This window comes from Centruroides sculpturatus, unplaced genomic scaffold, assembly GCF_000671375.1.
Source record: "Centruroides sculpturatus isolate CEXI.00-Female unplaced genomic scaffold, Cexi_2.0 scaffold345, whole genome shotgun sequence".
NCBI lineage: Eukaryota > Metazoa > Arthropoda > Arachnida > Scorpiones > Buthidae > Centruroides > Centruroides sculpturatus.
Window position 1 is genome coordinate 594624 of NW_019384515.1, and position 12513 is coordinate 607136.

General features: G+C 28.4%; 1 protein-coding gene across 2 annotated transcripts; it reads right to left on the reverse strand.

Annotated features, from left to right (window-relative positions):
• LOC111622553 (complement factor B-like) lies at positions 1-10137 on the reverse strand. Of its 2 annotated transcripts, XM_023364965.1 has the most exons (18): positions 9984-10137; positions 8414-8466; positions 7083-7316; positions 6825-7019; positions 6550-6723; positions 6259-6447; positions 4757-4936; positions 4510-4689; positions 4266-4439; positions 3177-3433; positions 2976-3108; positions 2767-2883; positions 2478-2684; positions 2031-2206; positions 1831-1939; positions 1087-1263; positions 769-987; positions 1-342 (listed from the first exon to the last, which is right to left on the reverse strand). In XM_023364965.1, the coding sequence occupies exons 2-18, from the start codon at positions 8460-8462 to the stop codon at positions 146-148; spliced, it is 2967 nt and encodes a 988-aa protein (XP_023220733.1). In that variant the 5' UTR covers positions 8463-8466; positions 9984-10137; the 3' UTR covers positions 1-145. The 2 variants fall into 2 exon arrangements, with proteins under 2 accessions (XP_023220733.1, XP_023220734.1); XM_023364966.1 differs by lacking the exon at positions 7083-7316 and having other exon boundaries at positions 3-342.
• Positions 10138-12513: the final 2376 nt, after the last annotated feature.

Here is a 12513-nt window from a genome sequence, read left to right on the forward strand (position 1 = left end):
TTACATTATTCTTACAATTTAAATCTTAAAAATCTTTATTTTTCCAGCCAGGTTCTTTTGAAGTCACGGACTAAGTTACATTCAGCAAATTGATCGAAGTTCGATACCGAAATTTTACCATCGAAATTAAGAGAACAATATATCTTTATTCAATTTTCTTAGTTTCTTCAATCCATTCCACCAACTTGGAAACGTGAGTGTAGAAGCCGTAATTACCTTTCTGAGCACATCCTACACCCCAGCTAATAATGCCTACTTGAGTCCAATATTTTTGACCTAAGTCATTTTTCATTCGCTGCATCAAAGGTCCACCACTGTCTCCTTTACAAGTATCTTCGTCTCCTGAAAGATTAACAATTTTTAATCAAGATTTATAAAAATTTATATAAGATCCGATACTAAAAACTAATGGAAATAGTCGAATTTATTAAACTGAATGCTCGTTATGGCAAATATTCGAAAGCATTACTCTCAAGTATTATTCCGTGTAGCCTACATTTATGGAAGAATTCATATCAAGCATTTTTTCTATTCATCATACTTGCATTTCAATCTATTGTAACGAAATTAGCGACCTAATGCATAGTTTGTCACATAATCTTTAGCCAAAAGAAAGAGCCAAATAAATTGTTCTATTGTACAAATTTATGTTAGACATACTTAGGCAAAGTAATCTCATTGACTTAAAATATGTTAACTTTTCGTTTCCACATTACTTCGCAAAATCGTTTTATTTGAAACCTATTATATAACTATAGTTGTAATTACCTTTTCCTTTTCCAGCACAAAACATTCTGTCCGTAAAATCGTATTTGCCATTTAAACTATTCTTACAAGTAATATCGTTCTGTATAGGCAATTTTACTCGTTTTAAGTGACTGATAGGCTGTAGATATTCTTTCACTTCTGCTACAGGTTTATCGTAACCCCAACCAATAGCGACTGCTCTCTCTCCTTCTCGATACAATTGGGAATCTTTTGGCAATTCTAAAAAAAAAAAAAAAGTGAAATTATAGGAGGAAACGAAACATGTTAATGAAATGAAATAAAATAACGAAAGCAAAGGTAATGTACAAAAGAACTCACTTGAAAATGTAGGTGGAAGGCAAATGGGTCGTACGAACATGTTGAACTCCGCTTGTCTGCCTAATTTAACCAATGCAATATCATTATGATGTGTTTTTTTGATGTATTGTGGATGAAAGATATATTTCTCTATTCTTATTTTTTGGAGATTCTTGCGATTTTTTACGTTGAGCAAACCTGAAATCAGTTTAAAGTAACGATAGTTTTAAATGGAGAAATGTAATCTGAAAAAATAAATTTCATATAAATGACAATTTACAGCATAGCCGTTATATTTATGTGTGGCTATTTTCCTAAATCGTCACCATTTCTTTTAATTTTATATTTCATTTAATTCTCATTTAATCTTTTTCTTTGTGAAAGTCAACTTGGGAGTTCTCATACCACGAATTCATAAGTGTTGAAGTATTAAAGCTATTTTTTAATTATCTAATAACACATATATATATATAAATTAAAATGACATTTACAGATAAATATTATATTAAATTAATTAACTGTGGTCAACTAAAAAAATAAGAGAAATGCAATATATATTTTTTTCAGATTATACCGATAAAAATGCTTGAAATCATACGAAGTAGCATAAAATTTTTGGTTTCTGTTCAGCAGAATACAAATTTCTTGTCAACCTTTATAACAAGAACATCCTTAAAAGTGTATATGACATCTAAATAATGACATGAGAGGTCGTAGCATCTAAAATTTTACCATTAGACCTACTACAATACAGTTATAATTTACCTAAATAAACGACTATGTGGTTCTTGTCTATGAGAATATCGTTTTGATAAAAACAATGAGCTGCTGTCAGGATCCAATATTTGTCAATTATAGAACCACCACATCGATGCTGAAAATAAAAGAAAAAAGTTTTTTTTATAAGACTTTAAGTCTCCTATAGTTTTAAAATCGAATTATATTGCTTCAGATGAAATATTTACCACTGCTTTAGCTAGATCTTCATCAGCATTGTCTGCAAAATATAATGCTGCCATCCATGGCCACGGACGCTTTGCTCTTTTTCCTCCAATTACACGTCCTAAATTGTCCTCCTCCTCTTCTTCTTCTTCCCCTTTTACCAACACCGATTTCTGTATACCGCAGTTAACAGAATAATCTGAAATATGTTACATTTATAATTAATTTTTATAGATTGCTATATAATAAAGACATATTTCTTTTCCTATTATAATAATTTAAATATAAAATGCATAATTTCCAACAATCTAATATCAAATAAATTAGATCTGTCGTTGAAATCAATTTATTTACAATACAATATATCAGTTTATCTATTTGCACTTCATTTCATACAACTGTATATAGGAAATGTGTTTTATCAAGTTTTTCTACTTTTAGATTTAAACAGTTAAGTATATAATATTTACCAACTGAACCGTTAATAATTTCCTGTATTAGCCAATCGACAGTATCGTAAGAATCCAATATGAAAACATGTTCATCCCTTGTTGAAGCAATGTCGTACAACGTTTTCATCTGTCGATCACCCGTTATTCCAATGCAATATATCTCTACTCCATATTCTTTCAGTTGGTCCGCATCTTGCATAGGATCTCCTTCCATATTAGCCTTACCTAGAATTTTAATTACCATACTTTAACGTACAGAAATATTTCGAGATTAAATAATTGTAAAATTTTATAATGCATTAATTACCATCTGTCATTAGAAACACAATTGGTTTTTGTTTTCCTCCAAGCGTATTTTCCGTTAAAGGAATCATCTTATTCTTTAATTCTTTAAGAGCCAACCTGGTAGCAGTTCCACCTCCCTCTAAAAAAACACGCGTGTGAAATTCTTCCGTCAGTTTAATAATTATTATAGAAGAGTCTATAATTTAAATGTATGTATTATATTTAACTCACTTGTAAAGTTTAAATTATCCAAAGCAGTAATAACATCTTCAGTAGTAGTAAAAATCATAGGAAAAAATTCTATAATGGCTTCGTTGCTGAAAGTCATAACTCCCACTCTACTTCCATCCACACTTACTCCAATCTAAATAAAATATTAAAACATTATTTATTGGCATTTTTATCTTGTTAAAAAAAAATGATTTAGCTCACTTTTTTGACTAAGAGTTTGACAAAATTGACACTTTTCTTGAAATCTTCACTTCCAATACTGCCGGAGATATCGAAGATAAAATAAAATACCAAGCGATCTGGATGATTTAGATTAATTGCTCGGGAAACAATGTGAGAATTTTCTTTTAATGATTCTTTATAATCCTCTAAAATATCCTCCTGTTCAGTCTTCTCAGCATCTATTATCTCTTGCAGACGAGAACTTACTGATTCTTTTCGATCGAAATCGTGTTCGTCTACAATATAATATTATACTGTAGTAAGAATAATATATAGTGTATTTAATCTACATATTTTTAATTTTAAATAAATAAAATACATCGTATTATTTACTACAATATTATATATATAATTTAAATATAATCTACAGAATATTTTGTAAAATAAAAGAAAATTCTGAAAGATTATGAAATGTGATCAATTATATTTTGTTCAGAGGTTATGCAAGATGGGTGAAAAATAATTACGCATTGAGAAATCACTATAATTTCTATATTTCTAATGCAAAGTCAATGAAAATTATTTTTTGTGTACCTTATTAAATGGAAACACGGATACATATCTTAAAATTTAATGTAGACACCGGTGACATCCACCAACTTCCTCAAACGACTGGAGATCGTGATGAGGATTGACGGCCACTTTTCTGTGCGTTATACAATATCTTTATAATTAATTAGCCAAATTATAACTCGATTAAAATCTAGGGTATCGCTTGTTTATTATTACTATATTTTGGGCTTGGTTTTATATAGAATTGATTAAATACATATCTAACTTGTAAAGGCTTATAGTTATAGGCCTATATTTATGATTTTATTTGAATTTTTATTACATGATATATAACTATAATCTTCAACGAAAGATTCAATATTAATAAAATTCTGCAAATCGTAATCTTATAATAAATCTAATCTTTATTTATTTTTGAAATTTTACATCTTATGCAATAATAGTAATGAAAAAATTAAGCTTTCTTAAATTATAATTTAGCAAAAAATGGACAATAAAAGTACGATAAAGTCTTTTATTATGGTAGCATCATACAGTATTTAAATCCTTACTTACCAAGACATATTGCTTCAGATCCAGACCATTCGCCATTGTTTTGGCACATTCTTTGCTTAGATCCAACTAACTGTTTTCCAGGTAAGCAACGAAATTTCACTACGTTTCCAAATTTATATAAACGTCCAATTTTGATTCCATTGATAGGAATTCCAGGATTCGGACAGTCATTTTCTAGAAATGTTTTAAGCTATGTTACGTTCGATAATTTTTAATATTAATAAAAATGACTTTGCTGTTTTACCTTTTGAATCGCATCTACTAAGTTCACCGCTCCATCTGCCATTTGGAAGACATTGTCTTTTAGCAGATCCGAGTAATTGATATCCCGAAAAGCAACCGAACTCCATTATGTCACCAATTTCATAACTTCTCCCTTTTTTCCATCCGCCTTCCGGTGTGGGAGGTTCGGGACAACGAATTTCTATAAAGCAAAGAGAATTTTTAATACAAGAAAAATATATATTTGGTAATAATACGAACCTACTAACTTTGGCATTTTGGAATGGGGTAACTCCAGCCTAATTCGGTGCACGCGCTCCACCAGTTTCCAATTAGAATAAATCCTTCTTGGCAACCAAAATTTATCTCAAATTGGAACGGAAAAATGCTTTGGTTTTTCTCGTGAATAAATCCATTTTCCGGTATTTTTGGTAATTTGCATTTGATTTCTATAATTATTCATACAAATAAATAAATAAAAAGACATTCTCATATTCTAAGATAGAAATAGAAATTTATAAACACGATTTTTTTTTCTAGAAATTAATAAAAATATGAGAATATTTTGTAAATTTGAACATTGACAAACGGTTAATATTAACAGGAAAAAAATTTATTAAAAAAGATAATTTAATATAATTTGATTGTTCAACACTTTTCTGGCTATTGCATATAACTGAGGATGGAGATCGACCATAAAATGATCCCCCAAGATTTTTACATTATTGGACTCAGGAGATCTTGAAACGTCGAGAAATGGGGAAAAATTGGGGTGTTTTTCTATATGTATGGATATTAGTATGTTTGTCGGGGACACGATTTTATTCACCCAATTTAAAGCTTAATAACTCCTGTGCTTTTTGTCAAAAATTTATAAAATTTTGCAGGGGGGATTGTGTATTAAAGAGATTGATGCTATTAAATTTTGATGGTTAAAGGTCGAGAGGGTGGGAAAATAAACGGGGTAGTATGTCGTATCTCGAGTAGGGTTTGAGTTAATGACGGTTTTACTCGTTATTGGCATTTACAATTTTTACAAAACTCGTCCCCACCTGAAAATTAAGCTTTTTGCTATTTTATAATAATTAATAATATAAAAAGTGTCTTTTTTAATAAAATATCATAATAGATGACGCCACACACACTTTTAACTCTACTGTCGGGAAAGTTACGCAACTCGTTGCTGGCTGTTTTATTTTCATTTGAAAATATGCAAAATATAAGGTCAAAGGTCAAAAATCTGTAGTGTTAAGTCAAATATTTGATGATAAATTAATGATTATTACTGTTATAAATAAATTTAATAGTTGTATCTCTATTTTGTTTGCATTGCAGTTTTAAAATTAATTAATTAATAATACATAAATTAATAATTAATTATTAGTAAATGAATAATATTTATAGTTAAATCATTATAGACCTAATAATAATTGAATCAATTATATTAATTCTAGGTAATAATATTTTGAAATCATTTGTTTTTTCTGGCTTATCTGATAAAATATTTTATAAACTTTTAAACTTATCAATTAAATTTGCATTACTAAATTTATTTATCTGTGTTTTTTTTTTTTAGTTGTCAGTTATGAAAATTGTTCCCTCTGTAAGATTCTTAGATCCATCTCTAACTAATATCTTATGAAATAAACCCCAAATGAGCACATTGCATTTTATATATTTATTTTCAATATTGGATTATCATAATTCAGATTTCACCATTATCTTGTATAAGCCTACAATTCATATTTAATTTACTTCAATAGTCATCTACCTGAGCATTGAGGAAATTCATCATCCCAACGTCCGCTATCACAGAACAACAAATCGCTTCCTTGACTAATAGAATATCCTTTTTCGCATTCGATTGATATCTCATCGTTAGTTTGATAAAAGTCTCCTGATTTTTTTCCCACAAGATTTCCATGAGGGATAACGGGAGGATCGGGGCAAAATTCTTCGGCTTAAAAGAGAAATAAATAATTATTTTTTCCATTAAAACTTAATAAAAAATATTTTTAAACTAAATTTTCAAATTTTGGTTTGAATTTTGAATAGAACGTACGTCTACAAAGTGGTCGTGGATTACTCCAACCTTTTTCGGTACAAACAATTGTTTCGGCTCCTACTAACGTGAATCCCGAATTGCAACTATAATGAACCGTGCTACCTTTTTTGCAACATTCTCCCAGACGGTAACCATCAGAAGAAATCCCCGGATCGCGACAATCTTTTATATCTTAAAAATAAATTAGAAATTTTATTTGATACAAAAAAAAAATCCACAAGAATTAAATATTTATTCAATTAGATAAGCAAAAATTTAAGTAATTTATTTACCTGTACAAATGGGACGTTCTCCCGACCATTCCAAACTGAATCCCCTTTTGATACATATCAACTCGTTTCCTCCTCTTAACTCGTATCCTTCATCACATCGATATTTCACTCGAGTTGAGATAGGAAATTCTGCTTTATTAGATTGCAATATGGGTTCTCCGTGTTCCACAAGAGGAGGAGGTTGGCAGGATTTCGCTACAATGGTAATTTTTTAATTGTAAATTGAAAACAGTTTCCTAGTTTAAAAATTTAACTTACGTATACACGTTGGATGCTTTAATAACCATTTTCCATTTATGCATTTATTCGTTCTCTTTCCTTTTAATTTATAATTAGATCTACATTTAAAATTTATAACAGTATGACTTGGAATTTTTAAAGTATGACCAGGGAATTGAGAAATTATTTTTCCATTTTTAAATTGTTTTGGTAAGATACAACAATCCGTACATTCATTTAATGAGTTCATTTCAGTTTGATCTGCGTTTGCATCTAAAATTTATATATAATCTTATTAAAGATAAAATTTGTATAATGATAGAATAAATTATTTTTAATTAAATGCTAGCAATTTTAATAGACCTATACAGTTTATAAATCAATCGCGCAAATTGTATTTCAAGGAGAGACGTGATCCCTCCCATTTGGAAAGTATTAATCAATTAAATAAAATTAAAATTATACAGTTGGTGGGTGCTTTCAGTTACTCAGATGCTAAGTAAATATAAACATTTCCGTTGATACTCCCAACTTTGTAGAATTCAATATGGCGGCTCCCAGCTTACAAGACCACGTGGTATTGAAAGATAAAAATACCGAGAAAAATAAATTATTTGTAAATCTGATAAAGATACATTATTTGCAATTTATAGTAATGTATTTTATAATAAATTATAAATTAACTTACTAATTAAATAAAACTGCAAATTGATCAGTACCTTAAACTAAGAGTTAATACAAGTACAGTACAAACAATGCATAATGCAGTCTGTTAGCTATATATTTAGCTCAATTTACTTATACTCATTTTCACAATAATATTGCTTGTAACCATGGGCCAATCGATACACAAGGGGAGACGGGACATATCCCAATATTTTTGTATCGGAAAATTATCTCCCTCCCATGATAGATGCGTATTTTAAATTTATACCGTACTACAAAAATTAGGAGTAGAAAAACAAGTACATTGTTCACCTTACTTTTATATTCATTCAAAACCCGACAATGAGAAATTTTTCATATTTATTATCGTTGGCCTGACTCTAATATACAGTATATACAGATGCTTGTAACTATCAATTATAAACGGCCATTTTATTAAGCAAAGTCATTCAGTTAATAGGCGAAATTTATCATTAACAAAGCAAACAAAGCGCTTAGTAACTGAAAGCATCAAGTAAATTGTATACAATTTATATTTATTTTGTACCAGTTCAGTTCCTGTTTAGTCTATTGTATTAGGTCTATGTTAAATTCTTTAATTACAAAAATTATTTGAAAATATTTAATTATCTCGAATAAAATTACGTTAATTATTAATGAAAACAAAAATATAATTAATTTTGTTAAAAAAAATTACTACATACCATCGCTGTTTGCAGCAAACATCATTAATAGGCATAAAAATGCATACATTTTGCTGAAAAAAATTTAAAATATAATTTTATTTTCATATAAAAATACGTTAAAATAATGTGTATGTGGGGGGATATTTATATAAATTTCATAATTACATTATATATTGTAATCTCACAAAAGAATTTCAGTGTATCATTTGATTTCATGTTTATGATAAATAGTAACGTACAGTACATAATATTTTGTTTAATATAATAAGAGAATAACATCATTGAATTATAGAAAGGCATTAAAATATAAAATTTAATTACTATTTTACAGTGCTAATTTATTAAAAATTCAGTTTTAAGAATAGAGAATTTGTACAATCAAGACGTGTGTATAAAAGTCGATTTCCAATCTTTTTTTTCAATGATTATCGATACAAATACAATAATTTACATAATGTAACATAAATAAAATGTAAAAATTTATTCTGAATGCGTGTCTCAATATCTTTTAGTAAAATTAAGTATATTAAATTAAATATTATTTCAGTGCAACTATTACGTACGTGTTCCTCTATAAGATAAGTTTGTTTACTGTTGTTTAAACATAATTTTTGTATATATTTGCCTTATAAGACAAATATTTTGAAGTTTTCCTCGAAATATATATCTAATACAACAGCCTATATTTAATAAGAATCTCGCGAATTTACGGTTAAACAAACAAATACAAACTAAGATTTCAGCAAATATTACATTTAAAAAACATTTAAACTAGCCAGAAACTGTTAGTTTGCCAATAAATTATTGTTTTTTTTAGTTGTTAAAAATATTAATTTTTGTACAAAATTTGTATTTTTAAGATTTTTGTAACTCTAAAACATATCTAGAAATTAAATGCGTTTTATGATTCGTCAGAAAAGTTATTTTAATATATTTTTTATACAGCAAGAATAATTAAGAATTAAAAAAAAAACAGCTTAAATAGATACAATATAAGAATCAAGTTGCTTCAGTTCCTTTTTTCGTTTTAATCTTAAGTTTTTTTTCTAATTTTTATTTCCTTGTCCATTTCCGTCTTATAAGGAAGTTCGCTCAAATAATTAATCACTGTACTTTTTTAAAAAGTTTATTTTAAAGTAAAAAAACTGCAAAAAATAGATTTAAAAATAATTGAAAATTCTTACTTAAAATTTTACGGTTTTGTTTTTGCTTCTCTCGCTTATGGACACCAAAAGGATCCCAATTTTATTAGGATCACAATGGGAGACGGGATCAGACAACCCCAAAAAATTTCTGATATTTATCGAGCCGCTAGGATCCCCAGAATTGGGGGCATTTCGCATATATATATAATCGCATTATAATCGCATTTGTATTTTTACTTTCCCGCCTTTGTTATATTATAATAGAGGGAAAGTAAGGCGATCGGCCAAAAATCGGGCAGAAGGCATACAATTATGGCATTAATTTTTAAAAAATTATGTTTAAAATATTAAAAAATGAAAGCAATTTAATATAAAGCATAGAAATTCAGAGTTAGAAATTTAATAAATAATTAAAAATAAATAAATATATATATATTTCATACCTTATTAACTCTTATAAGATTTGAGAACGTACATAAATAATGAAGACAGATAAAATTTTTGATTATCGAATAAAGTGCCTAATTTGATTTATAGGAAAATTATATGAAAATGATCTTGTGTGTTGACTATTTATAGAGAAAGTCAAAGGAGAATGATCTTTAATGGACTCGTCCAAATAAGAAGAGTGACAACATTCGTTTCCTTTAAATTTCGCTTCCTACCGCAGAATATCGTTTCAGTTTACAAAATATTAAAATTTAATATTAATATTAACGTAATTAAAATTTTAAAATGGAAAGAAAGTAAAAATTACCGAATAACTTGTTTCATATAATTAAAAAAAAAGTGTATCTTAGACTGAGAAATTATTTATTGTGACATTTCGACCTCTCGTTTCTTTGTACTGTATTTATATTAAGCAAAATTGGGAAATTTTGACGATTACAATAGCTTTATAAGTACTTAATCCATATCAACTGTTTCTTTATGATTAAAATAATAATAATAATAATAATAATAATAAGGCATTGCCCAGGAAATAAGGCATCTGTGGAGGATGGATAGGGTAGTTATTGTACCTGTTGTTCTCTCCTGTACAGGTGTGATACCACACATGCTACACAAAAGCCTGGGAACATTACAATTGAGTAGAAATACATACATCACACTACAGAAGGCCGCTATATTGAATACATGCCATATTGTTAGGAAATTCCTTAATACAGACACTGACACACACATTTAATTTTAGTTTTGTTTTGGTTGCTATGCCTTGACTCTGGTCCGGCATAGTACACAGCCACCGGTTTAAACCAAGTATTACCTACTAAACCCAACATAATAATAATAAATATTCAAAACAAATTGATTAAAATTAACCCGGATTTTTCGTTTAAACAATCTAAAGCTTCAATCATAAATCCAATCTAATTAAATTAACGATTATTATCATTAAAATGTTGTCAATTAAATTATAATTAAATGTTATAATTTGATTCTTCCTTTCTTGTAATCGCATTAGGAAAAATGCACATATTTACCTCGAATGTTGATATTTGTATTTTTATTTTCCCGGCTTTGTTATATTATAACAGAGGGAATAATGGCGATCGGTCAAAAATTGATCCCCCCCCAAGATTTTTATATTTTTTTACTCGGAAACCTAGAAACGTCGATAAATGCAAAAAGATTTGAGGAATTTTTCAGTGTGTATGGATGTTTGTGTGGGGACACGATTCTTTTACCTAATTTGTAGCTTAATAACTCATGTCTTTTTTGTCGAAAATGTCTGAAATTCTACAGGAAAGTTTGTACTAAAAGGATTGATACTATTGAATTTTGTCAGTTATAGGTCGAGAGATGGGAAGATAGAGGGAGATCACGTGTCATATGTCGAGTGGGGTCGAAGTTAATGAAAGTTTTTCTCGCTATTAGCATTTACAATCTTTTTTTGGTATAAAATTAATCTTTACTTTCAAAATTAAGCTTTTTGCTATTTTATAATAATTAATAATATAAAAGTTCTTTTATATGAAACGGAAAATAGCCTAAGACTTTCGTTTGTAACAAACATGTATTTTGCAAGAGAAAATAAATCATCACTTGAATTAAAACAAAACAAAATTTTCATATTTTTAAATGTTAATATGTAAAAAAAAAGCTGCATAAACTAATTGAAACATTTTTTTTTTTAAATTTAAGATTGTTGTTTCTAGTTCGCAGAAAGGAACTATTGACAGTTGTTTATATACAAGTAGTTTTTGTTATCCGTATATTCATTATCTACGTCCCTGTACTTCCGTGGTTCGTCGCCCGAGAAAAATATTTCTAATTATTGTAGGAGTTTAACTGAAAACAGTTTGAAATTACATAGATTTTATTTCACCTATCTTTAACAACACTGACAAAATTTTCCACTTGATGCCATTTTAATGCTATTTGTCTTTAGTTTTCTTAGTTATTTGTGAATTTATTTACTAGGTATTTTCTAGGAAATCGAAACTGAGCTCCGCGGTGTAGGTTTTTCTGTTTCGGCTTCACACGAAAACCCAAATATGGTGACGTTTTATCTAAAACAGTTTAAAACACTCAGCATCTGGGATGGCGCGCGTGAAACATTTTCATTTAGTTTAAGTTCAAATTCAGATAAAGAATTCCGTATTCATAAAAGTATAAAATGAAGAACGTGTTAGTAATTTCAAACAGAATTGTCTCAAATCATGGGTTTCCGCAGGAGAGGTCAAATGGGCACTTGCCTCTTTCTGCGATTCATTAAAACCTTCCATAAATTATAAGATGATGATTCATCTTCCCGAACACATCATTCTCAAAAAGTTCCAATTTTTATTAACAGAGAGAATACAGTGTATAATAATGAATCTGGAGTTAGTAAGGAAACGTGGCGAATTCTGCAATCCTCAGACGTTTACACTTGTGTGTACTCTTATGGTTTAATTCGAAATGATTAAAATACTGGATGCTTATATATGATTACTGGATAAATTTTCATCGATGTATCTTTTAATTTAT

Bases quoted from the DNA above. Each gene is read 5' to 3' on its own strand.
- LOC111622553 (XM_023364965.1), bottom strand. From the start codon at position 8,462: ATGTATGCATTTTTATGCCTATTAATGATGTTTGCTGCAAACAGCGAT. The intron at 4,440-4,509 runs GTAAAACAGCAA...AAACATTTCTAG, and splicing joins TAGTAGATGCGATTCAAAAG to AAAATGACTGTCCGAATCCT. The intron at 3,109-3,176 runs GTGAGCTAAATC...TATTTTATTTAG, and splicing joins TCAAACTCTTAGTCAAAAAA to ATTGGAGTAAGTGTGGATGG.